Consider the following 27,047-nt stretch of genomic DNA (forward strand, 5'->3'; position numbering starts at 1 on the left):
CAGATGCAGGCACTTTGATTATCTAGTGATGCTGTTTTGGTTGACCAGTGCACCACTGGTGTTCCAGGCATTAGTCAACAATCCTCTAAGGGATCCTTAATGTTTTTGTGTTTGGATATCTTGTATATCTAGACAACCTCCTGATTTTTTTTCCAAGTATCTCACACAGCATTGTATCCACAAAGGTTTTACAATGACTTTTGGAGCAGCAGATGCATGTGAAGTATCAGTTTCACTTTTCTTGGTTATATCCTGGAGAATGGGCAGATCAAGGCTGATCCAGCAAAGGTGAAAGCAGTCTGAAAGCAGCCCAACCCAACTACGGACAAGCAGTTGCAAAGGTTTCTGTGATTTGTAAATTTGTACAGAAGGTTCATCACAGCTAGGTAGAAGCCTTTTAGCAGCATAATTTAAAGGTGGTTCAGGGTCACCTGATCCAGCCCTAACAATAAAGAGTTGTCAAAAAGGAAAGTTTGAAGCCTAATCTTAAAAGTAGAGATAGTGTCTGTCTCCTGAATCCAAACTGGAAGCTGGTTCCACACAAGAGGGGCCTGAAAACTGAAGGCTCTGCCTCACATTCTACTTTTAAATACTCTAGGAACAACAAGTAGGCCTGCAGTGCGAGAGTGAAGTGCTGATGATATGGTACTACAAGGTCATTATGATAAGATGGGGCCTGATTATTTAAGACCTTGTATGTGAGGAGCAGGATTTCACAGGCTTAGAGTGATGAATGAAGCAAAGCTAGTATGGGGAAAATCTGCTCTCTCTTTCTGGTCCCTGTCACTACTCTCGCTGCAATGTTCTGTATTAATGGAAAGCTTTTTAGAGATCTTTGCTAAAGCATTTTGCTAAAGCATATACAGGTACAGCTACTTAGAACTGCCTCTCCCAGCCAGCTAAGATTTGGTTAAGAACCAGCTGCGGACCAGCTAAGGATCTGCCACAGTCCTGTCATGATCCAGGTAGTTATTGTAAGTGGCTGTATCTGTAGCTAGGACTGGATCAGGTTACCCTGAATGCTTCAATAGGTCTAGTGTACTCGGGGATTCACATAATGCGCTGAATGTTTTTTCTTTATTCACCTTTATAAACACAGTGAGTAAAAATAGTGTTTCTAAATCACTATGCATTTAAATCATCAGTTATTCTGATGATAGTCTCTGGCTATCTTCCACAGTGTGTCTTTTGTGCTGTCTCCCTCCCCTCGCCCCCAAACAATTGTGGCAGATGGCTTCCCCTTCCTGAGCCTAATCCTGCCAGAGGTTTCTTCTCTTAAAGAGATTTTACTTCCCACTGTCACGAAGTGCTTCCTCACAGGGAGTCATTTAATTGTTGGGGTTCTCTGTATTATTGTAGGGCCTTTACCTTGCAATATAAAACATGTTGATGAATATTTGGAACTACAAAATTAAATTAAACTGAATTATAATGGGACCCTCATAGCCAGCCTGGTTTCCTGGCAACTCGGGTTAGAGCCCAGCTAACTAAAGCTAAGTTACTATATCCACACCAGCTACTGAGGTGAATCTAATTATAAGATTATAACAGTTTGGTACAATGCACTGAGCCAAGCTACATTCACAGTGAGTACCATTAGTGCTAAAATAGCTTCAACATCTAACACACCTTTCAGAGAGCTGGATAATCACAGGCCATACTTAAATACTTAGAATATAACTTGCAGGTGATTCAAGAGAAATAGTGCTCTGATGTAGCACATGTAGTTTAATTCATTTGAGAAGAGCTACACATTTAATTCTGTGGTCATCAGTTTATGGAAGCTTCTGCCTACAAAAATTCATATAAGAAATACTTCAAAAGTTTGGTGATATTTCCTAAAATAAGGTTAAAAATGATTTTTGCTGTAATTTTAATACACAAAAGAGACTAAACAAATGTCAACTTCATTAAATTCAATTTTTATTTATGCAGGATGAGATCACAACAATAGTTGTCTCAAGGTGGTTAACATTGTAATATTGTCCCACATAGTTAGGTTATAAATACAGATGTGATAGGGCCATTACAGAGACCTGGGTTCAAATCCACCGGTCATTTACCGTGCACCCTCTCCCAGCTTCTGTCTTTCCTACAGTGTCCTATGTCCATAAAGACCATACAGTTTTATATTAGATGAAAATAAAGGTGGTATTCAAAAAGAGTTTCACGTTGACTCATGACTATTAAAACAGGGGCCAATGGCTGCAACCAGGGATGTCACAATACCAGATGTTACAAACTTGGAACTAATACTAGTAGAAATACTTAGATTTCTGGTAATTAAATATATTCTTAATGCCCAAATGTAAAGAAAGATTATCCAACATGAACTTCTTTAAAAACTGACATAGTGATGGCAGACCATTTATTAAAATGTTTTTAACGTTATGAGCCGCGTAGAGTCACTGCAGCATCTAAAGCTATCCGTTGTGGTCCCTGTCCTCAACTACCGTTGATCCCTGTCTGAAATTCTTCATTCACTGTGCTTTGTGATGTTACAAGTGTGATGATGAGATACTTTAAATTGATTTTGAATCATAAACAGGAAAGAGGTAAGGATTATGTATACCAAAGAAACAATAACTTAGAAAGGAAATCTAATAAACATGATAACAGTATGGTGGTCACAGGGACTGAAGAACTGCTGTGACAGCAGAATTCTCTCTTGAGTGATGCAATGAGCGTTTGCACAGTAACTCAAACATTTTCTAAAATAAAACGTTCCAGGTGTGCACAAAGACTTCTGCGTTACAATGAAACAACCTTTTTCTTGCAGTGTTGGCATTACTCACGTTGTGTGAGCACTGGGCTGCAGCAGAGCCACAAGCCAGTGATACAAGTTCAAAACAGCTTCTGTTGCCATATCTGAGCAGACAGGCTCCTAAGCTTTTTATAGTGTTGCTGACTGAAAGACATGAACCAGAACCGGTGAACAAAAATGTCCAGCAGCAGCAATGAAAATGAATTTATACAACTTTTTACTTTCGAGTGACGTGGGAATGAAGACAACCAGGAGGGAGGGATAGCAAACATCTATTCATGAAAACATCCAGAAACAACCAACACACAAACAGCGTTTTTCCCCTGCTTTACCTCATGCCTCATTTTCGTACAGTGACTATTCGCTCTCTGAGTCTCTGTCTCTCTCTCAGTTTTTCTCAAGTCCAGTGAATCATGTCTCTTACCTTGGTTGTGACAATGCAAAGACAATCCATGTTCATCAGACAAAAAAGGAGCTCTCAATATGTGGTCAGATTCATCACCACTTATCTCATCCCTGAAAGAAAAATGTGGGAAGATGGAAAAAGATGCCAGTATGAAGACTTGGGGAGGTAAGGATTGCCAGAGAACGAGAGGGGGAGGAAAGAGGAAGAAAACATACACATGCACACGCTCTCCTTTGCAAAGGAGAGAAACCACAGCGGACAGACATTACAGCATGTGGGCCCCTCTTAAGGATTGAGATGCCTCCTCCACACCGCTGAAGGCAATCAGAATTCTTTACGCCATCTCAGAGCACAGCGCACGTCATCGTCTAACACGCACACAAAACAGTAGCTCCACACACCAACCCCAAATTCTTCCTCAGATTCTCTCCCTCTCATTCACCCTCTGCCTCCTCGTTTGAGTCCATTCTCTGCTCGTCTCCAGGCTGCACAACAGAACAGTGGTATACGGTGAGAGAGAGCAAGGGCAGGAAGGACAGGAGCGTCAGCTCTGGTAATGATAAAGGTTCCCCTTGCTCTCTTTTTCATTGGCTGTCTGCTGAGGCAGACTGCTGGAACTCAGTAACACACTGGCTTCAATTTAATCTGCATCCAGTGGCAGCACAGCACTCACCCTTCCACTCACTAGTTTTTAAGCAAAAGAACTTTATGGTTCTCTAATGTTAGGAATTACATGTTTAAAATGTTTCCCACTTGGCTTTAGGTAAAACAAATGAAACATTTCAATTCAACATCAACATCAGTCGCCTCAAGGGGGAGAGTGAAGTGCTCTAATAGGGTGATATGGCACTACAAGGTCATTAAGATAAGATGGGGCCTGATTATTTAAGACCTTGTATGTGAGGAGCAGGATTTTGAATTCAATTCTGGATTTAACAGGAAGCCAATGAAGGGAAGCCAAAACAGGAGAAATCTGCTCTCTCTTTCTAGTCCCTGTCAGGACTCTTGCTGCAGCATTTTGGATTAACTGAAGGCTTTTCAGGGAGGTTTTAGGACTTCCTGATAATAATGAATTACAGTAGTCCAGCCTGGAAGTAATAAATGCATGAACTAGTTTTTCAGCATCACTCTGAGACAGACACATAAAAAGGTTGGTGGTGTACCAAGGCCCTTTAAACCCTAACCCTTCACTGGCAGGGTTTTCTGACATTTTTTAAAATTACTGTAACTTTTGAACTATGCTTTTGACTATGCTTCCACCTCACCGTCAGCCATCCTGTTTCCCAGACTTCTCGGAACATTCTGCCGGGGGACAGCTAGCAGGGCCTACGCTACCTTACGCTACACCAGCTACAGGGGCCTGGCTAGCTATGGGTGTATCCAGGGTGTGAAGTCGAGTCTCCAAGTCAGTAATCCTGGCCTCCAGAGCTGAAAATAGGCTGCATTTTTTACAAGTATCATTACTGCTAAAGGAGGCCGAGGAGTAACTAAAAATCTGACACAATGAGCAGGAAAGTGCAGCAGGGACAGGTGAAGAGGCCATGCTGCTAGCGAGTCAGCTATGAGCTAAGCTAAGCTAGTGAAACCCTAAAGACACAGTGAGTGAATACTGTAACTATAAATTAGCGAGTGAATACACAGAGAGTGTGCTTTAGATGAAGCATGTGAAGATTACACTATGAAATAAGAAGTTATCTATAAGTTTTTATTGCTATGCAGAAAAGTGACACAAAAGCACCACTGTGTGTTAGAACAGGAAGTGATACTCAGAGAGAGTGAACACCAAGCACCACCACTAAACACATCCGCCACCACTAATCAAAATATAGCAAATTTTAAAAAAATCAACTTTTGACTTTTCATCTTTGATAGAGTTTGAAAACTGATCCAAATATGTGCCCAAAAGACAATATGTCTTCATCAATATGGTAAGAGATAAAAAAAAAAGTGGAAAACTATTTCAGTGCTACAATACTGCAGTGGATGCAGGTACCAAGCATTGTCAGTGACACATTTTAATGCAATCCAGAATCACAGATTTAACTATTTGTCTGCAGATGTGCACTCTTATTCTCATTACAGAGTAATGACACCTGCTAACATTATTTGGAGGTCACTAAAATTATTATTAAATTGGTTTGAAACTTTGCCAAAACAATGTCGGACGATAGTCAGACGCTGTAGTTTTCTCTGGTCCCCTCCCCAATCGGACCAGGAGTGACATTTTTAGCCTTGTATGTAGTAAACTACGTGGTTTCCATCCCATTTTGCATGGAACAGCTTTCCTTTCTAGAAATTGGACCAAGTTTGCTAAACCCCCCAAAACGTGACTATCGAGGGTTGGGACCAGCAAGCATACTCACTGCATTTACCTTTCCTGTCAGTTCATGGATTAGCGATCATGTTAGCAAATGTATTATCTTTGGATTTAGCTACAGAATTAGCTGTAAACTATCAGATCACCTATAACCATTAGCATTTCCGTGTTTTGTTTTGTTTAGTTTTTTGGTCCTTGGAGAAAAAGTAATGCAGTCCACTGCAATATAAGGAGCTCACTGATTGGTTAGCGATTCACGGAGGGGGAGACGTAGCTAATTGTTTGAATTGAGCAACACTGCTGTTTACGCTGAAAACTTTGCCTTTTGTACAAGCACACATGCTAAAAAGGCATTTAGCCTTGCTCTTCATGCTCTTCCTAACATGGATATGTAAAATACTGACTCTGAGTAATCACATGTGGACTCAGTCTGACCATCTGTTGGAGGTAGCATGCTAACATGGCTAGCGCTAGCATCATTGCACGTAGACCCGCTCTTTTAATCTCATGTTATCTTATGAAATTATTACGTTCCAGCAGCTAGCTACATAATCCACAACATCTAGGACTACTTAATAATTCACTTTGTGACTACACAAACAGATCACTTAGTTAGAAATATTGGTTGCTACTTGTGGTTTGCGTTGTGGTATTCCTTTTGGTTTGTGACTGCTGTATCCTCTTTTTGTTGGTCACTTATTACTTTTCTGTGTTCAGTGCAGCAACTTGTGATCCTCATGTAGGGGCATTCATGTCTGCTTTAACATGTCCACTTAAATAATTTAAGAGCATTTAGTTTTGCTGTAATTAAAAATATAACCCATTTATGTTGTGGCTTTTGAGGCAGGTTGTAACATCCTGACTGCTGGGATTGCCACATTTATCACGACGATGGTCTTCAGGTCCTTGCAACCACCACTGTGTCTGGATTGTTAGCCAGCATCTGCTCATCTCTCTGAAACTAGAACTCCCTGATCGCTGTTGTTCTTATTCACCTCTGATGTCTCTTATTGGGACTTGGCGACTTGTAGTCCACAGGCACCACAGTATCCCAGGCACTTGGTTGTGCCTCTCAGTGTATGCCGTCCCATCTTATATCTTGCTACTATATGTTGAACAGGGTCAGTGCCACTTGGGTCCTGTCAGCTGTGGTAGACACGTGCATCTACTGGCTCATGAAGAGGCAGGTAATCAACCAGCAGTTTAATGGCATTGTACTGTTGTGGGGATCCTTCATGATCTTGATTAATCTGCCTTTTCTTAGCCATTTATTTGTGCTGCCAGGTGATCATAGAGTGCCATGAGGTTCTTCAGCCACTAGGCGAGGATCACGTCATGGCTCTTCCTTTAGGAGGTTAGTGTAGTCCACTCTCAGGTTCACATTGTGTGTATTGTGTGATGCCTCATTTTGATTCTTATATAGTGCTTATATATTACATATTATCTTATATATAGCACTTTTCTACTCTCCTGGAACACTCAAAGTGCTTTATACACCCATTCACAGTCAGTCACACACATTATTCACATTATTTAAAAGCATACACTTTTTTGTATGCTTTTTAAATAATTCCTAACTAACATTCACACACATTCATACTGATGGATGCATCTATTAAGTGTTCTAAGGAAGGAACAGTAAGGAATTAGTGACAGGGTCATGGCCAAGTCTCACTGATTCACGTAGTGACCGAAGGCTGGTCCATCTGACCTGATCCAACAGACAAGCTACTGTAGCTCAAACTGCTAAAAAGGGTCAGGAATGGTTTGAGGACCATAAATGGTTATATAATCCAGTCGAATCAAACATCTGCTGTATTTGCTGCACAAATAAATTCGATTCATGGAGGTCCCACCTCACAACCTTGAGGTTCCTTCTTTCACCCCAACCGGTCGCAGCAGATGGCCGCCCCTCCCTGAGCCTGGTTCTGCCGGAGGTTTCTTCCTGTTTAAAGGGAGTTTTTCCTTCCCACTGTCGCCAAAGTGCTTGCTCATAGGGGGTCATATGATTGTTGGGTTTTTCTCTGTATTTATTATTGTGCTATCTACTGTACAATATAAAGCGCCTTGAGGCGACTTTTGTTGTGATTTGGCGCTATATAAATAAAATTGAATTGAATTGAATTGAATTGAGGACTTAAAGGATGTGTTGTTAACTTTTATTCCCAGATATCACACCTTCAGGGGTCGAATGGACCCATGCCTTAAATGTGAGGGCTATTTTGCCAGTAAAATGGGGACCAACCCAATAAAAAGCAGGTTGTCTTTTAAAAATCTTCTTAGCACACACTGACAGGCTTCAAAGATGTATAGTTTTGAAGATATGAAAGTTGATCAGTAGTTAAAAATGTAATAAATAGAACAAAAGGGATAGTACAAACAGCACTGAGGTTAATGTTCATAACAATAATGATCAGTATCCTCCAACAGGCAGCAACAACGTCATTAAGCTATAATCCAAAGAAGCAGCATGCAGCTTAAACTCAAAACTATTTCTGTGTATTTTCTTTTGTTGTTTGTTTTAGAATCTTTTGTGCTGGTTACGATGGTGGTAAGCTCCCATGGTTACACTTACATCATTACTAACTCAGCATCTATCGTACTATATTACTGTACTGAAGAAAGTGTAGGAGATGGAACGGCAAGTTCTAATCAGTCTAGCACTATAACATAAACCTTTAACCCTTCCCATGTGATCAATCTCCCACTTATAAGAAGCTAAACTACTCATTTCCTCCACATCAACTGTCACAGTACCTGTTTGCTGGAGTCATGCTGCAGAAGAGGTGTGTTGCAGATTTTGACCTTGATTACTGCCTTCATTAGTGTTTGAAGCAGCACACCTCCAGTCCCAGTCGCTTCTTGTTCTTACTGAAGACATTTGCAAGCACAAACTGTCTATGCCAGAATGACAGAGCTAATCTTTTCAGGCGATGTGGCTCAGGTAGCTTCGACTTATTGCATTACAGAGCAGGAATGCTTTAACCTCCTTTGTTAGAGCTGCCACTCGTTGTATGCAACAACACTAACAGTGCAAACTATTTGCATGACGGATTTACTGAAGAATCGACTGTACACTTTGCTTGTCCTGCACAAATTCACACAAAACATTTTCTTCTGAAATGCAGAAATGGGTTTCATGATTGTAGTCTCTATGGCTATATACAACTTCTACTTGGCTCCATTTTAATTTACAATGAATAAAGGAGAATGAAATTAACTAAGATTTATGTTATGAGTACAAGGCTACAGATCGATACAGACAAACATGGAGAGAACAGTATTGCTGTCCCACTGATTTAAAACTGGACATTTTACATACATTTAGTTTCTTAAATCAGATTCTCTGATCATACTCTGTCATACTATGATCATGTAAGAGAGCCTAATTTGCACAGGAAAGATTTAATTTCCATTCAAACAAATAAACTCTCAGGTTCTTAATCATGTTCAGTTAGTACTACTGACCAAAATAACACTTTCATCTTCAGACAGGCCAATCCCTGCTCTGAGGCCCTAACAAATAGCTTAGCTAACGTCATTCCAGCCCGGTTTGTACCACTAACATATTATTACCACAGCAGTTGTTATTCTGGTGCCAAGCACTAATCTTGTTTACATTTGGAGCTTACTGTTACTGGGATTATGCAGCACCAGATTCCTCCAGCTGCTTCTTAAGGAACCAAGTGTTGTGCTGGGCTGCAGTGTTCTGCCATGCTATGACTGATGATGAGTGTACATCTAAGTTTGAACGCAGAACTAAATCAACTAAAATGGATGCTGCTAGCAGAGACACAAGGCACTTGCTGTGATGTACACAAGATCCCACTAATCTACTGCAAGCCATACACTACTACTACACTGCAAACATACAGAAACTCACCTCAGAGGTGTTTGCACTGCACTCTGCTTGCTCTCTCCCACTGGGCTCTGAGCTGCTGTGCTCCCTCTGCTGGGAACAACAAACAGGTGCATAAGCCACTCAACTCTGATAATGACTGCTGTCGTTCTTAGAAATGCCTAGCTGAAATATACACATGCAAAAAAGAACACTGTGTATGTATATTATGAAATAATAATATAATATACAGGGTGGGCCATTTATATGGATACAACGTAATAACATGGGAATGGTTGGTGATATTAAAGTCCTGTTTGTGGCACATTAGTATATGTGAGGGGGCAAACTCCTCAAGATGGGTGGTGACCATGGTGGCCATTTAGAAGTCGGCCATCTTGGATACAACTTTTGTTTTTTCAATAGGAAGAGGGCCATGTGACACATCAAACTTATTGGTAATGTCACAAGAAAAACAATGCTGTGCTTGGTTTCAACGTAACTTTATTCTTTCATGAGTTATTTACAAGTTTCTCTTTGTTCACAGACATTGACATGTCGAAGAGGTTAACACGTGAGGAGCGGATCGAAATTGTGTTGATATCTGGTGAACGCGGTAACCGGGTCATTGCAGCAGATTTCAATGCAAGACACCCTACGAGACCACCCATCTCCCATGCTACAGTTAGCAAACTGCTTGCTAAGTTTCGTGAAACTGGTTCAGTGTTGGATTTGCCAAAATGTGGACGCAAGAAAACTGTCACTAATGAAGAAACATCAGTGGCTGTCCTAGCTTCATTCAGCAAGAGCCCACAGCGTAGCACTCGCCACATGTCACTGGAGAGTGGCATTAGTCAAACATCCCTTCGGCGAATATTAGCTACTCACAAATGGCATCCTTACAAACTCCAGCTACTGCAGCATCACAACGAGGATGACCCAGATCGGCGCACAGAATTTGCAGAATGGGCAAAACAAAAATTGGAACAGGACCCTCAGTTCACGCAGAAGATTTTGTTCAGTGATGAGGCAAACTTTTATGTGAATGGTGAAGTTAACAAACAAAACCACCGCTATTGGTCTGACACTAACCCACATTGGATGGATCCCTCCAAGAATGTTGGAGCAACAAAAGTGATGGTTTGGTGTGGTATATGGGGTACAACGATAGTGGGTCCATTCTTCATCAATGGAAACCTCAAGGCCACTGGATATTTGAAATTGCTACATGATGATGTGTTTCCCTCTTTATGCACTGAAGCTGGCACGTTCCCTGAGTTTTTCCAGCAAGATGGTGCACCACCACATTATGGGTGCCAGGTCCGAGCATTCCTAGATGAACAGTTTCCCGGAAAGTGGATTGGTCATCGTGGGCCAGTTGAATGGCCCCCAAGGTCTCCCGATCTGACCCCCTTAGACTTTTATCTTTGGGGTCATCTGAAGGCAATTGTCTATGGTGTGAAGAGACGAGATGTGCAGCACCTGAAATTACGGATACTGGATGCCTGTGCTGGCATTTCTCCTGCGGTGTTGCTATCAGTGTGTGAAGAGTGGGAGAAGAGGGTTGCATTGACAATCCAACACAATGGGCAGCACATTGAACACATTTTATAAGTGGTCAGAAACTTGTAAATGACTCATGAAAGAATAAAGTTACGTTGAAACCAAGCACACCATTGCTTTTCTTGTGACATTACCAATAAGTTTGATGTGTCACAGGGCCCTCTTCCTATTGAAAAAACAAAAGTATCCAAGATGGCCGACTTCTAAATGGCCACCATGGTCACCACCCATCTTGAGGAGTTTGCCCCCTCACATATACTAATGTGCCACAAATAGGACTTTAATATCACCAACCATTCCCATTTTATTATGTGTGTATCCATATAAATGGCCCACCCTGTAGAGGTATTTGAAGTGTTGACTAGCTAATAACTGCACAGCAGTAACAGGACATGTGGCGATCGTAGCTCAAGAGTTGGCAGTTCGCCTTGTAATCGGAAAGTTGCCGGTTCGAGCCCCGGCTCGTTGTGTCCTTGGGCAAGACACTTCACCTACCGCCTATTGGTGATGGCCAGAGGGGCCGATGGTGCGATATGGCAGCCTCGCTTCTGTCTGTCTGCCCCAGGGCAGCTGTGGCTACAACTGTACCTTGCCTCCACCAGTGTATGAATGTGAGAGTGAATAAATAGTGGAATTGTAAAGCGCTTTGAGGGTCTCGAAAAGCGCTATATAAATGCAATCCATTATTAGGATGCAGTTGTAAGGGTTATGCAAGAACTGGCAACGATAAGTAGATGAAGTGATCATATGCTGGTCAGACTGTCTCCAATTAGAAGCTCAAATAGTCTAAGTCTAAAAATAAAACCTCTTTATCCCATCCTGTTTCTAACAGCAATACCATTAACTTTTCATGTAGAATCATTTAGTTTTTTTATTACATAATTTTTGTTTATTCATTAAGTTAAGTATTATTTAGCTATCAACTGTTATTATGTAGTATTATTTATGTAATATTAAGACAAAAAAAGATGATGGATCTTGCTCACAAGATACTAATTTGATAGAACACTGCATAAACTAGAGGAGGATTAGGGCACCATCAGAATTCAAACCAATGAACTGAGTCAATCTATAATATACTCATTCAGCTATTATTATAGCTAATGTGGCCGCCCTCTGTGGTTATTACTGGACATAATAACTACCAACAAATCTGCCAAAACTAGGAAAAACAAAATGCTGCTACGAACAGTGCCGATTCAATTATGATTACAATGAGCTCCAAAAATGACAGAGTGATAGAGTGTTTTAACATTTTTAGATGATATATTACATGCTTTTTTGTATACAAATGTTACCAAATGAACATGCAGCTGAGAAATAAAGTCAAACACATCACTGTAATGTAGAATATATGTAGAAAGTTCAGGAAATAAAAAAACATCATTCACATAATTCTCCCATTAACATGAAAAAAAAACAAACATATTATTATTGTTCATGATTCAGCACAAATCAAACATGCAGAGCTACATGCTGTGGTGGACTCTTATGAATAACGGAACAGCCAGAATATATGTATATATGTATATATATTACTATTTCATTATTGTTTCACCTACAAAAGAATTTGCATGGGATAAATAAAGCATTTCTCATTCTCATTCCTAAATGTCCTAAGAGGAACGTGCAATGCTTTGCATCAGGACTGCACACATAATCCCATGAATTATGGTCTTAGTTTTCTGTGAAGTATTTCAGTTTTGTTCCCTGATTTGATTTAAATTAGATTCTTTCTTGTATTTACATTTTGCTTCTTTCTCACATGTTCTTTTGCCTTTGTGTTGAAAGAGCCAGATAGGCAGATAAGATTAACTCAGCAGGTGATTTAATTCTGGCTACTACTTAAAAATAGGCTTAGAGCAGCAGTTTTCTGTGGGAATATATTTTTCTTTCAGTTGTGTTTGTGGCCATGATTGAGTATCTTAAGGACAGAAATGTGACAGTAAAGCAAGTTTTGTTCACACTTACAATTTGGGTTTGGGGTTTTTTAGGACGACACAACTGCTCCTATTAATGACATGCACTGGCCCCACTGCTGTTCTGCAGAGACCTGAAACCCCTCATAAGACTGGCTACGAAATGGAGCACTCGTCAGCCACCTCCTCTACGTGGATGACGTCAAACCAAGAGTGAACGAAACATCGATTCACTGATCCACACCACCAGAATATACAGCAACGACATCGAAATAATGTGCGGACTGGAGAAGTGTAGTCGGATGGTAACAAAGAGAGGGAAGGTAGTCAGAACTAAGGGGATCAAACTACCAGAAGGCAACATTGCAGACATTAGCTTCAAGTACCTGGGGATCCCACAGGCAAATGGAAACCATGAAGAGGCCGCTAGGAAAGCTGCAACCACCAAGTACCTGAAGAGGGTCAGGCAAGTCCTGAGGAGTCAGCTGAACGGTAAGAACAAGATCCGGGCTATCAACACCTACGCTCTGCCCGTGATCAGGTACCCTGCTGGGGTAATAGGCTGGCCAAAGGAGGAGATAGAAGCCACTGACATCAAGACCAGGAAGCTCCTGACCATGCATGGAGGGTTTCACCCCAAGTCCAGCACCCTGAGGCTGTACGCTAAGCGGAAGGAAGGGGGCCGGGGACTGGTGAGTGTCAGTACCACAGCCCAGGATGAGACAGTGAACATCCACAATTACATCAGGAAGATCGCCACAACCAACCACATGCTCAGTGAATACCTCGGCCAGCAGAAACCCAAGAAAGAGGAGGAAGAGAAGGAACCATCATGGAAGGACAGGCCCCTGTACGGTATGTACCACCGGCAGATAGAGGAGGTGGCTGATATCCAGAAATCCTACCAGTGGCTGGACAAAGCTGGACTGAAAGACAGCACAGAGGCACTAATCATGGCAGCACAGGAACAAGCTCTGAGCACAAGATCCATAAAGGCTGGGGTCTATCACACCAGGCAAGACCCCAGGTGCAGGCTGTGTAAAGATGCCCCTGAGACAATCCAGCACATAACAGCAGGGTGTAAGATGCTAGCAGGCAAGGCATACATGGAACGCCATAACCAAGTGGCCGGCATAGTGTACAGAAACATCTGTGCCGAGTATGGCCTGGAAGTCCCGAGGTCAAAATGGGAGAAGCCCCCAAGAATGACCGAGCTAAGATCCTGTGGGACTTTCAGATACAGACGCACAAATAGACAGATGGCTAACCAACTGGACGTAGTGGTGGTAGACAAACAGGAGAAGACAGCCGTAGTGATCGATGTAGTGAAACTGAATGACAACAACATCAGGAAGAAGGAACACGAGAACCTCGAGAAGTACCAAGGGCTCAGAGAAGAGCTAGAGAAGATGTGGAGGGTGAAGGTAACAGTGGTCCCCGTGGTAATCGGAGCACTCGGTACTATATATATATGAGATAGATAAACATCTTTGGACCCCATAATTTAACTTGGATAAAGCCATCTGGCATCTCGTTAGTTCTTAGTACATTTGCCTAATCCGTCTGATTGTGGCAGCAAAACAGGATATATAACAGTGTCCTGACAGCCTCATGGAGGGGTCATCAGTCTATGAGGACTAATCCTCTTTAGTTATCTCTATCATGACAGTACTACATGACGTTAGTAAAGTGGTTCAGCAGATCGTGCTGTTACAGAGAGATTATTTTGAATGCTCCAAAGACCATGCAGTCTCTTTGGAACTGTATAATGTGACACGATAACGCACGCACACCACGCTATAGGTGACAGGGGATTTCTTTAAATCACCCTGCCGTTCTTTCTTTAGCCAAGACTCCTGAGTTTAGAAAACACAAACACTGCAGTTCTTTCGCTTGCGAGAGCAGCCATGAAACACAGGATCTGCGTCTCATGACTGTCTGCGTCCTTTATTTATACAAGATGTTTCTGTGTGTGTGTGTGTGTGTGTGTGTGTGTGTGTGTGTGTGTCTGTGTGTGTGTACAAAGGTAACAACGTCATTCAGAGCAGCGGGTTTTCCCCCTTCTCTACATTTGCATGTTCTTGTAAAAGAGCTGAGGTTTTCACTTCTCTATATCTAAATGTTCTCTGAAGACAGGAAGCGGTTAGTAGCTGCATAGGTTCATCACACAAGTTACTAGGTGAAAAGTCACGTAGACATGTGCTTAATGATCAAATAAAAGATACATTTCATATAGCTGATCACATTGTACAATATCCTCTTCTGACAATAGGTTAAGTTGTTACTACAAAGAACAGGCAGGTATGACTACATCTACAAGGTTTAACTACATCTATTATTATTAGTAGTAGTATTATTGTTATTATTATTATTATGAGGTGATTATCAAACTGGTTAGTCCCCTTTTAATTTAAACATGCAATCAGCACAAAAACATAAAGCCTTGGTGCCCACAGACCACCAGCTCTACACTTTTACAATGGCCACTGGTCGAAAAAAAATAACAGAATTAATAAAGTATATTTCAAGTTGTACAAGCTTACCAATATATATTTTAATTGAAATGCCTTTATTCTTTCTATTGACGATAAACATTCAGGTTAGTGTGTCACAAAAATTCTCATGAAATTCTAGATAATTCAAGAATAATCTATAGTCCTGACAACAATCAATCAACCACATATACTCTTTTTTCTATAAGGGACCGACAATAACACCTCATTTGTATAGGCAAGCATAGTTGTTAGTCGTGGATCATGAATAGGGATTGGTATCGGTATCGCACTGGTTCTGACATAAACGGTAGTAATCAGACCGAAAAGCAGCGCACATTTCGGTGCTTTATTTCGGTGTTTTTTTTCCTGAGATGTCATACAATTTGGATTCTAGCCAATCATGTTACCTTTCCAAGGATAGTAGGTGCGCCCAGGTACGTACGTTCTTTTAGAGCAGAGCCACAGATTAAAAATGCTCAAGGCAAAGTGGTCCAAAGTCTGGCTGCAGCCTGCAACAAGTGCTTTAAGGTGATACTGTGCAAAGGAGGTAACACCTCGAATCTGATGAAACACCTGGCAACGCATAGCGTTTTTTTTAACAGCCGAGAAATGCACCATATTTGATAGCTTGCTGCAAGACCTCACACCGAGCACATCCACTGTGGTGCCTGTTATCGGACCCGGAGTTAGCAACATCCCCCAAGAACCCGAAGAGTAGAGTCCTGGCCCCTAGCCCTGCTAGTGTAGCAGAAATGATGACGGATGATGATGGCAGCAGCAGCCGTTCTTCTCTGGGCGAGTAGCTTAATGTTGTTCGTGTGTAATTTAACTTGAGTAGGCTAACCACGTTATTAAATTAATGCATGTAAGGTGAACTAGCAAACACCATCGTAGTTACATGCGGCTGTCTTCTTGTTTGATAGAGTGATACCATATATGCCCTGTAGCTGCAGAAAAGGCTAACATTGTTATCCTTTTACAAAAAAACCAGCTAAATATGAGAGGTTTTAGGACAAAGTTTGTGTTTTCCATTGTTTGAGCACCGGTTCCAACCAAAGGAGGTATGTTGTATCAACAGAAAAGGCTAACTTGGTTATCATTTTGCAGAAAAAAAGAGACTGCTAAAAATAAAAATATAAGAGGTTTTTGGACAAATTTTTTGTTCTCCATTCTTTAACCACCGGTTTGAGCACCGTTTAAGCACCGGCACAGTTTCAAAAGTTTTGGCACCGGTATCAGATAAAACCTAAACGATACCTATCCCTAATCATGAATGGACAAGACAAAATTGTGATATTCACCGAAACAGCATTTTATTGTTCTCTAAAACTGGGAGTGTCATGGCACTGGATCTGTGACCCAGTGTTGATGTGTTTTGGGGGTTTTCTAATATTCTTTGATTTTGAAAGTGGACAGCACAAAGTTAAAAGCAGCAAAAATTAAGAAAAACAAAAGAATAGAAAAAGATAAAATAGAATAACATACTTTAAACAAAAAGAAGACATTACTATAAAAAACAGAATAAAATATTATGTTGCATCAGAAAAATTGCACTTAATAATATTGCACTTAAGGGAGACTAATATTGTTTCTCCCTCGGTCTCAGTGTTAAGCTAGAGTGGCTTCGTCCTCGTCTCCGTATTTGACTTTTTTTTCATTTTGATAGTCCTGTGTCCTGTGTTAGTGTATTCAATTTTGCTTCCTTCCTGTCTTATTATATCAGATTAGGTCCAGCGGTATTCCCTCTTGTTGTACATTCCCACGTTAGCTGTGTGTTTTTGTGTTAGTTCAATGTTCTCCAGTCATGTCAAGTCTCGTCAGGTCATTAGTTGCCAAGTTGGGAGATCCTTAGTTCTAATTTATCTTTTGTTTGTTTCCTTAGTGTTCATGTACTTTGTTTTTAGTTTGTTTTGTCAGGTAATGAAGCTGCTGCTCTAAGTTAAGTTTTTGTCTCAGAGTCCTGCGTTTGGGTCCAACCTCTGCCTGCCACACAGCTCACCATGGCAGAAGAACATGACCACACTATGGACCCAGCGGACTAAGCCTTCCTTGAGTGCTACAAGGAAATGATTCCGATCTGCGAGATCTTCAGCCACATGCTCAAGGCTCCCAATATAAGGACCATGGGAATTATGGTAAACATGGCCAATGCTCTTCTTAGGAGGAATCCCCACGCAAACCGAAGCCCAGACAGTCCTGATCCTCAAGGATCGCCAGAAGGGACCGGTCCCGTCCAACTACCGACCAATAACCTGCCTCAGCACCACATGGAAGCTCCTGTCAGGCATCATACCGGCTAACATGAACAGGCACATGAGCAGGGCACAGAAAGAGATTTGCAAAAATACAAGAGGCGCAAAACACCAGCTACTGGTAGACCGAGCAGCCAGCCGTGACTGCAAGACTATGCTGACCAACCTATGCACTGCCTGGATTGATTACAAGAAGGTCTATGACTCAATGTCCCAAACCTGGAAGAACCTTCAAGAGGGGCAAGAGGGGAATTATATATAGCCCTGTACCAACACAGAGCAGAGCAGCTACCTGAACGCTACTCCAACAGAGGTCGATCATCACCAATTAATAATTTTGCCTCCTCACTACGTACGACTCTGGATACTGTAGCTCCTGTGAAAACTAAGGCCTCAAATCAGAAGTACCTGACTCCGTGGTATAATTCTCAAACACGTAGCCTAAAGCAGATAACTCGTAAGCTGGAGAGGAAATGGCGTGTCACAAATTTAGAAGATCATCATTTAGCCTGGAGAAATAGTTTATTGATTTATAAGAAAGCCCTCCGCAAAGCCAGAACATCTTACTATTCGTCACTGATTGAAGAAAATAAGAACAACCCCAGGTTTCTCTTCAGCACTGTAGCCAGGCTGACAAACAGTCAGAGCTCTACTGAGCCAACAATCCCTTTAACGTTAACTAGTAATGACTTCATGAACTTCTTCGCAAATAAAATTTTAACCATTAGAGAAAAAATTACCAATAATCATCCCACAGATGTAATATTATCTACATCTACTTTTAGTACCATTGATATCATTTAGACTCTTTTTCTCCAATTGATTTTTCTGAGTTAACTTCAATAATTACTTCCTCCAAACCATCAACGTGTCTTTTAGACCCCATTCCTACAAAACTGCTCAAAGAAGTCCTGCCATTAATTAATGTTTCAATCTTAAATATGATCAACCTATCTCTAATAATCGGCTATGTACCACAGGCCTTCAAGCTGGCTGTAGTTAAACCTTTACTCAAAAAGCATCTCTAGACCCAGCAGTCTTAGCTAATTATAGGCCAATCTCCAACCTTCCTTTCATATCAAACATCCTTGAAAGAGTAGTTGTCAAACAGCTAACTGATCATCTGCATCCAGAATTCAAAATCCTGCTCCTCACAGAGCCGGGTTCTGGCATCTTTCTGTTAAAAAGGAGTTTATCCTTCCCATTGTCGCCTAAGTGCTTGCTCATAAGGGGCATAGCTGGACTGGCCATCGGGCATACCGGGCATTTGCCCAGTGGGCCGATGGTCATTTTTCGTTTTTATGGGCCGATGGGTTTTTTTGGGGGGGCGGGGGTTTGTTTATTTGTTTTTTTCGTAACGGTATAAACACTGAAAGGTCGTGGATTGGCCAGATGCTGGGAGATGTGTAAAAATAACTCAATTGTTTGGTAGTGGCTTTTGCGGAGCTTTCACAAATTGAGTAACATTAGCAAGTGGTGGAGGCCAGCAGGTGCAACAGGAAATCAGTTTTTGGCACAACAACGGAAAGGTGAGGCAGGGGGAGGAGAGACCCGAGGCGGCCGCAGGTGTCAGTCCGAGTATCAGGGGAAATGAACTTCAGGTGAGAACTTATGACCTGCAGTCTATCTGGGTCAGATATAAACCAAGTTTAGGCGTAGTTTATTTTCCTTATGCTGACTTTTTACAGTCAGTCTCGTATTTGGAGAAAATATTCGTGTTGAGCTGAAAAGGAACACAGATTTGTCCCGGACGTCAGCCAGAATGGAAAAAGACACAAAGCTGGATTCATTCTGTGTCTTTATGCTGCAGCTGTTTCCTCTTCTATCATTCTCTCTCCCCTGTTGTTATTTCAATCATGAAACTGATCAATGATCAGCTGATCAGCTTTTCTCTCTTGTTTGTTTATCGCCCACTTTGCGCCAGAAAGAGGAAACCAGCGGATGTCACGCTAAACAACAGCAGCACGTTTAAGCTTGATCAGCTGTTGTTAGAATTTATTTAATATTAATTTCTAGTATCAGCTGATGTTTGCTGGAGCCACAGCTGTAAAGCTGCTGGTCATGATATCGGTTTGGTTATCTGGTGAGAGGGAAACATGCAAATGAAACCAGGAGATGTCCTCAGAGCTGAACAGGTGATGGAGAAGCAGGTTTACCTTTTAGGTGACATGAATGAGTTGAAGGGAAGTTATGAACTGTTTCTGAGAGACAAATAACACCAGGATCCTTTTCTGTGTAGCTGACAGCTGGTAACTGTGCAGGGGCGGATCTAGGAAACTTTTGCCAGGGGGGCCAGGTAGGGCATTAACAGGGAAAGGGGGGGCACAAGGAAATACTTTTCTTTCTTATTCTCATTTAAAATGTCTAGCTTTTAATAAATAATTATCTGAGTCTTACAACAAACTTTTTCATCTGATGCAAAATGTATAGAAATCCATTATTGTACATAGTAATTTTTTTCAGGGTCCCATTATAATTTCTTCAGAAGTAAGTACTGTATATGATGCGAGTATTTTCCCACATTTTATAGATTCTGTACCAGTACTGTGTGTAAAATGCCATCAAAAAGTCAATTAAGTTTATTCTTTCTCACCTGTCTTTCTGTCTACTTTCACTTTTTAAAGGTTGCCATCTTAGAAAAAATATTTTGCCCTGCCATGCTGTTTATTGATGTGGTAAATGAATATTTTATGAAAATATATCTAAATCTGTTATTTATGATTTTTTAATATTCAGTAATGATCATGTCTCACCTCTAGTCTTCTCTGTCTTAATTTCAGGTTTCCACCATGTGTTGTAGATAGTTCAGGAGGTTAACTTGACCAAGCAGTCTTTGGGTTTCAGCTAAGTACTGTTTAGAATACCAGAATAGGGAGGATGGTGTAGTTTATTAGATTGATACATATATACCAACAGGACAGTGTATATCACTGTGACAACAGCGTTTGTTTTCATTCAAAGGCTTAATGGTTTTTCCTATAATACCTGGTGGGCTGGTCTCTAGTCAAAATACCCGGGCCCATTTTTTGTCCCAGTCCAGCCCTGATAAGGGGTTATATGGTTGTTGGGTTTTTCTCTGTATGTATTATTGTAGGGTCTACCTTACAATATAAAACGCTGTATAAATAAAATTGAATTGAATTAACATTACAGTGTGCTATACAAAATACACAAACAACTAAAGGAGGAGCGTATGAATCCTGCTTCCAGGTCCAAACTACTCTGCATTTATTAAGTCTGTTGTGTTTTTAACATGTTTTAATGGTTTGTATCTTGTTCTATTTAATCTCAACAAGCCCCTAAAAACAGTCAGTGATCACTATCGGCCTCTCTCGGTTTTTAAACCTCAGTTTTAAATCCTTACAATGTAACTACAGCCCAGCCCATGCAGCAGTATATTAATGACTAACCTCGTATTGTGGATGGATTATCTCAGTTGTTCTCCTGACTGAAGTTTGGTCCATTTATAGCATCCTGCCATGCGATTGCATTTGTCCGTAACCATCGGGAACCTTCACGTTAACTTTTATCAAGTGGAAAAAAGTTAGCGTTCATCCTCCAGCTTCACTGATTTTATGTTATGCTAACATAGCTGTGTCGCTAGCGATCACGTAGCACATCATTATATACCAGCTAGCCCAACTTCAGTAACCCTACAAACGTCACTGCTGTTTAGTTTCCTGTCTTCATTTATGTTGGAAGTGATAGCAGAGCTGTACATTTGAACGTCTTGATGCATTCTCAATCATCCAGGAAAGTAAATCTCCAAAAGTTGAATCTGTTCATCTGGACGTAGCGTTTTGTGGGAGAAACGTTTCGTCACTCATCCAAGAGACTGAAGAAGTCACTCGGATGAGTGACGAAACATTTCTCCCACAAAACGCTACGTCCAGATGAACAGATTCAACTTTTGGAGATGTACGTTTGAATGTTTCAGAAATCTCTCAGTCAGAACATGCTATATCATGTTTAGGTGGAAGCTAGCGAGCTAACTTCCTGCTAACTTCTAACTCCATTAAATTTCATAAATTCTGTTTTCATGGATGCCTGGATGTTAAACTTAATTGTTACACCTGGTAAAGCATCAACACTGATCATTTTATTAAAGATGAAAGAATTTAGAGAGTTTGTAACTCTCAGTGATGCCACAGTGTTCGTTTGACTTTGGGACCTGAAGGGGAGTTTGGACCCGGAAACAGCTAGTGTCGTCAGACTTAAAGACCGGACTGTCACAGACATAGTATAAAAGATTGACATAGCTTCCACTGTTTGGCCAATCAGTGGTGTCACTCAATGAGTTATAAAAGCCTCTCCTTCACAAAAATCAAAATCACCAGTTTTGAAACTTGATAGAAATGACTACACACACACACACACACACACACACACACACACACACACACACAAAAAGCCGTACACAGACCATTGCCTTCATGTGCTCCTTTGTTATAGTGTTGTGTTGCATATAAATTACATCGCAATAACATGTAAAGACTCTGGACCATTTTGTTATAATGACCCAGTGCACACTAGGTGGTATTGAACTGTAATGGAAAATGACATAGTCGAGTTGAGCTGAGTAGGTACTAGTGAAAAAGGGCTAATTGAATTCTATGGGAAGCAGGCCTCTGTCCTGAACCTCTGTAAACACTTCCCAGCTGATTTTACAGGCTGTCTCTCATTTTAGGTCATACTGAATACAACATTAAATTCGCTGTGTAAATTTTGGTCATTTGTGTGTGAGAAAGAAGGATTGTGCAGGGTGTGTCCAGTTTCTCAGTCAGATGCACCCCTCCCTCATCACGTCCAGTTTCAAAACACCAAGATGCCTGCAGCAAAAACACTTCATAATGGATTTTCACAAACCAGTGGGTGATGTCAAGGTAGCTATATGCATTTTCGATACTTTCAGTGGTCAAAGTAACTTATCTAGAAAGCTAAACAACACTTTTTACACTGAGTAGTCATGCCTTTACTTGCATACAATATGGTGCAAATGTTGCAGGTGCTAAAAAATACCCCATGTTCTCCTCAACACATTTGCTCACACTTTGCAGGGTACTTGAATTAAGGTATAGTTCCAGTAGTGCACAATCAATATAGAATTATCAGATCAGATTATCACATTCAGCTAAATAACACACTGATTGTCAAGAGTCAGATTCAGATGACTGATCGCCAGAAACTACATCTCGCTACACCTGTTAATGCTTCACCACTCAGCGTTTATCTGTTTTACTTTCCAAAAGGCTTTAGCAGGCAGACACCCTTGTCATAAAAAGGTAATTCATTATCCATAGGGCTGATACAGTGTGTCAGACACTCACCTGCTCGACTGGACAGGTAGAGTTTGGTACAGAAAGACTTTTCTCCCACTTGTCCGCCATGTGGTTGAGTTCCTCTAGCTTTTGCTTGGAGCTTTTCTGTGTGTTTAATAGAGTCACTTCATAGAACCCCTGGATATCTGTGAACATACACATATTAAATGATGTAGGGGCTGTTGACAGTTGATTGGCTTAAGTGGATGGTACATATGTCAAATGGTAAATGGGCTGATTCTTATACAGCACTTTTCTACTCTCCTGGAGCACTCAAAGATCTTTACACAGCCTCATTCACCCATTATTCACACCCATTGATACAAGCACTTTTTTTCGAAGCTTAAGTGCTTTCTATCTGACATCCACACACATGGATCCACATGGATGGATGCATCAGAGAGCAACTTGAGGTCAACAAACAACCTTTAGTCCGCAGCTTGGACCTTTCTGTCCAAGCTGCGGACTAAATGTTGTTTTTAGTAGCGTTTGTGTGTTAATAAAATTTTCTTTAAAACTGCAAAACCCAGGAAGAAAATCCATCCATCCATCCATCCATTTTCTTCCGCTTATCTGGGGCCGGGTCGCGGGGGCAGCAGCCCAAGCAGAGAAGCCCAGACCCCTCTCCCCAGCCACCTCCTCCAGCTTATCCGGGGGAACACCAAGGCGTTCCCAGGCCAGCCGAGAGACGTAATCTCTCCAGCGTGTCCTGGGTCTGCCCCGGGGCCTCCTCCCGGTGGGAAATGCCCAGAAACCTCACCCAGGAGGCATCCTTGTCAGATGCCCAAACGACCTCAACTTGCTCCTTTCGATGTGGAGGAGTCAGTGGCTCTACTCTGAGCCCCTCCTGAATGGCCGGACTTCTCACCCTATCTCTAAGGGAGACGCCAGCCACCCTTCGGAGGAAGCCCATTTCCACCGCGGAAGAAGATGTCCACAGAAAATATGTGGTCTTATCTAGACCGGTCAGGTAGCTGCACTTGTGCAAATATATCCTGGTGTTTTGCATGAATGTCAGTTTGAGTCACTGCAATACTTTCACTGCATTCTGTAGCTATGAACTGAACATCTTTTAGGTTCTCTTTACAACAGATAATATAAAGCATTTGCATTTTGTGACTCAAGTGAACTTTTTAATATTTAGTTAAAATGTAAGTAAGTAAAATTTATTTATATAGCACTTTCCACAGATAAAAATCACAACATGCTTCACAATAAAACAATAAAACCAGAAATATAAGTAAAATAATATAAAACAATGAAAAAATGAATTAAAAGCTTGTTTGTATAGAAATGTCTTCAGCTGCTTTTTAAAGGAGTCAGTGGAGTCTAGACAGCGTAAAGAGAGTTCCACAGCCTTGGTGCCTGAAAGACCCGATCCCGATGAGTGTTTTTATTTTCAAAATGCAGGAACATTTTTTGAATGGCCAGCCATGTTTTACTAAAGAATCAAAGCCATGGCAAGTCATCTGGCACTATGGCCTTTTACATTTACATTTAAATGGATATTAATAAAAAGAAGCCATTAGTATTCACAACCAGACACTAAATAATGTTTCTGTCCCAATCATGTAACAATGTTTCCATGCATTTCTGTATTTAGAAATAATAAATCAACTTTTTTAGCCCATTAAGAAATTAACGGGTTAAAAACTTTCTTGATATATTTTTTTCAAATGCACAAAAGAACAGTCACAGTTCATTTTTTTTATCATTCAAATTAAAGCAGGCTTTTACAGAAGCAGATGAATGCAGGAAAATTTATGCAAATCCCCCAAAGCTCTTGATATGTAATGGTGAGTATATGTGTAAGTGTCTATGAACCAGTTATTATTTGTCACTCAATTATTTTGAGAGAATCAAGATTCAAAAATATACTATATATCAACTATGCATGTGATGTTAGGGTTTGCTAGGGTTTTCAGACATTTAAAGAAGGTGGTTTTTTGTGCGTACCTCAATGTTAATTCAACAAGTTCTGAGATAAACGATCTCCTTCATATAATCCAATGCATTTCAAAACTATCCACTGTTACCATGGTAACAGAACATTGTAACATGTTATTCATTTAAAAAAGCGACCACAGCCTCAGTTTTACCAAAAGTAACAAAGATAACTCACACATGCAGTGAAACCTCCCGGTTCTTCCCTCATGTTGCAACACTGCTGTCTCATGAAACAGTGTTGCTTTGCTGCGAGAGGACCAGATGCCAAGCTAACAGCATGCCTAATCCTCAGACACAGAAGCTGCCTGTTCTCTTCAATACAATGACCTTACACCCCACATAGCTGATTTCTAATTCAGCTCTCCTCTGAGTAATGTTCATAACGCATTTAGCAGTTCTATTCAACTCTCCTGTTAATGATCAAACCTACATTTTTTCAAATGGCTGAGTGTAAAAATTCCATCACTAAATGACTGGCACAAGACTGTCTATGGGTTATTTAAAATGGAAAAAATTAGCTTCTCTAACAGATTTCAATATGACAAATTTGTTGAGATTTGGGATAAATGGAAAAATGGAAACATTACATTTTGTCATAGCGATCTGAATTTGTTTGAACTGCTGTAATCCTGTATCTCATATTTTTGAACTGCTATATATATATATATATATATATATATATATATATATATATATATATATATAGATATATATATATATATAGATATAGATAGATAGATAGATAGATAGATAGATTTTAACTAGATGGTACACCCGTTTGTTTACTTTTGTTTACTTGTGTTCTTACAGGTTGTTTTATTTTATGTTAAAAAAAAAAACAAGCTACATTTTTTCCATGAGGATGTGAACTGGTTCTACTGGGCTCATCAGCAATGGCAGTCATCCAGTTTTCATGCTACCATCTAATATGTACAGTCTGCTTCATATACCAATGTTCTCTACATCTGTACAATTTCTTCCATGCGAGTTTTGTCAGGGTAGAGATTGACACAAAAATAGCAAACAGCAGCTCTGGAACAGCCTATTCTGTCTTTGTCCTGCTGAGCTACTTTAAAGACACCGCTGGAATGGTATTCAAGGTATTACGAGCCAAGAAAAACATGCATGAGTCTAATAAGTACATTAAAAGGAAATCAAATTAAAAAGATCATTTAGCAGGAGTTCATAATTAAAACTGTGTATAGTGAGATACACAATTACAGTGAACATTTTTTAACTGCTTTAACTCCAACTTTAAATAGCAATGTTTTTAGGTATCCTGATCTATATAGACAAATATTGCATAAAAGCAACATAACCCATTTCTATCACTGTAGATTGATTTCCAATTTATGTAGCAATTATCTGACTCTGTTAGTAATTGCAATAAATAGAATAAGTATATCGTTTTTTTCGACCAACCCAAACTGCAAAGTGATGTCAGAGTAACGTCTTTTATAAGTCATTTTTGAACCTCCAATGCCAGGACCGCGCTCTTCTGGACAGAGATCTCAGGGGCATCTGTCCCTACGGCCTTCTTTCTCTACTTGTACCCCACTACTATGTCTGGTTGGTCAGTCAATACCACTTTAACTTGGTCATTCTCAATCACCTTTAGAACCATATCCCATTTTGACCTTTGTACTTCCAGGCCATACTCGGTACAGATTTTCCTGTATGCTGTGCCCTGGCTGCTAGCGTCTTGCACCCTGAAGTTATGTGCTTGATTGTCTCAGAGGGATTATGATTAGTGCCTCTGTGATGTCTTCTAGTCCAGATTTGTGCCGCCGCTGGTAGGATTTCTCAATATCAGCCACTTCTTCTATCTGATGCCGGTACATGCCATGCAGAGGCCTGACCTTTCATGATGGTTCTTCTTGCTTCTTCTTCTTTCTTGGCTTTCTGCTGCCTGAATCATTCACTAAGCACATAATAAGCTGTGGCCACCTTCCTGATGTATTAATGGATCTTTGTTCTATGGTTCTTACAGGTCTTGATGTCAGTGGCTTCTATCTCCTTCTTTGGCCAACTTATTATCCCAGCAGGGTACCTGATCACCTTTGGTGACCTTCGGTACTTTCGGTAGGTGTTCACTGCCCAGATTTTGTTCTTCCCATTTAACTGACTTCTCAGGACTTGCCTTTCTCTCTTCAGGTGTTTGTTGGTTGTGACTTTCCTAGTAGCCTCTTCATGCTTCCAATTTGCCTGTGGGATTCCCAGGCACTTGT

At 40.7% G+C, this 27,047-nt stretch overlaps 1 protein-coding gene across 21 annotated transcripts in view; it reads right to left on the reverse strand.

Moving 5' to 3' along the window:
- The window catches only part of dlg2 (discs, large homolog 2 (Drosophila)), a 173,942-nt gene that overhangs the window by 111,002 nt on the left and 35,893 nt on the right, over nucleotides 1-27,047 (reverse strand). For 9 of the 21 annotated variants that reach the window (XR_001224178.3, XR_003221859.1, XM_005450492.4 and 6 more), the window contains 2 exons: nucleotides 22,882-23,018; nucleotides 9,371-9,439 (listed from right to left, as the gene is read on the reverse strand). The exons of 2 other annotated variants lie outside the window; for them this stretch is intronic. Coding sequence is in view for 14 of the 19 variants with exons in the window: in XM_005450492.4 (XP_005450549.1) it covers nucleotides 9,371-9,439; nucleotides 22,882-23,018 (206 nt within the window). In the remaining 5 variants the exon portion in view is untranslated. Of the gene's footprint in view, nucleotides 1-3,188; nucleotides 3,281-3,385; nucleotides 3,746-8,244; nucleotides 8,391-9,370; nucleotides 9,440-22,881; nucleotides 23,019-24,994; nucleotides 25,093-27,047 lie in introns of those variants that run through there. 10 more of the 21 variants (XM_025910697.1, XM_025910696.1, XM_005450500.3 and 7 more) reach the window with 9 other exon arrangements.

Source organism: Oreochromis niloticus, linkage group LG10 (assembly GCF_001858045.2).
Source record: "Oreochromis niloticus isolate F11D_XX linkage group LG10, O_niloticus_UMD_NMBU, whole genome shotgun sequence".
Classification (NCBI taxonomy): Eukaryota; Metazoa; Chordata; class Actinopteri; order Cichliformes; family Cichlidae; genus Oreochromis; species Oreochromis niloticus.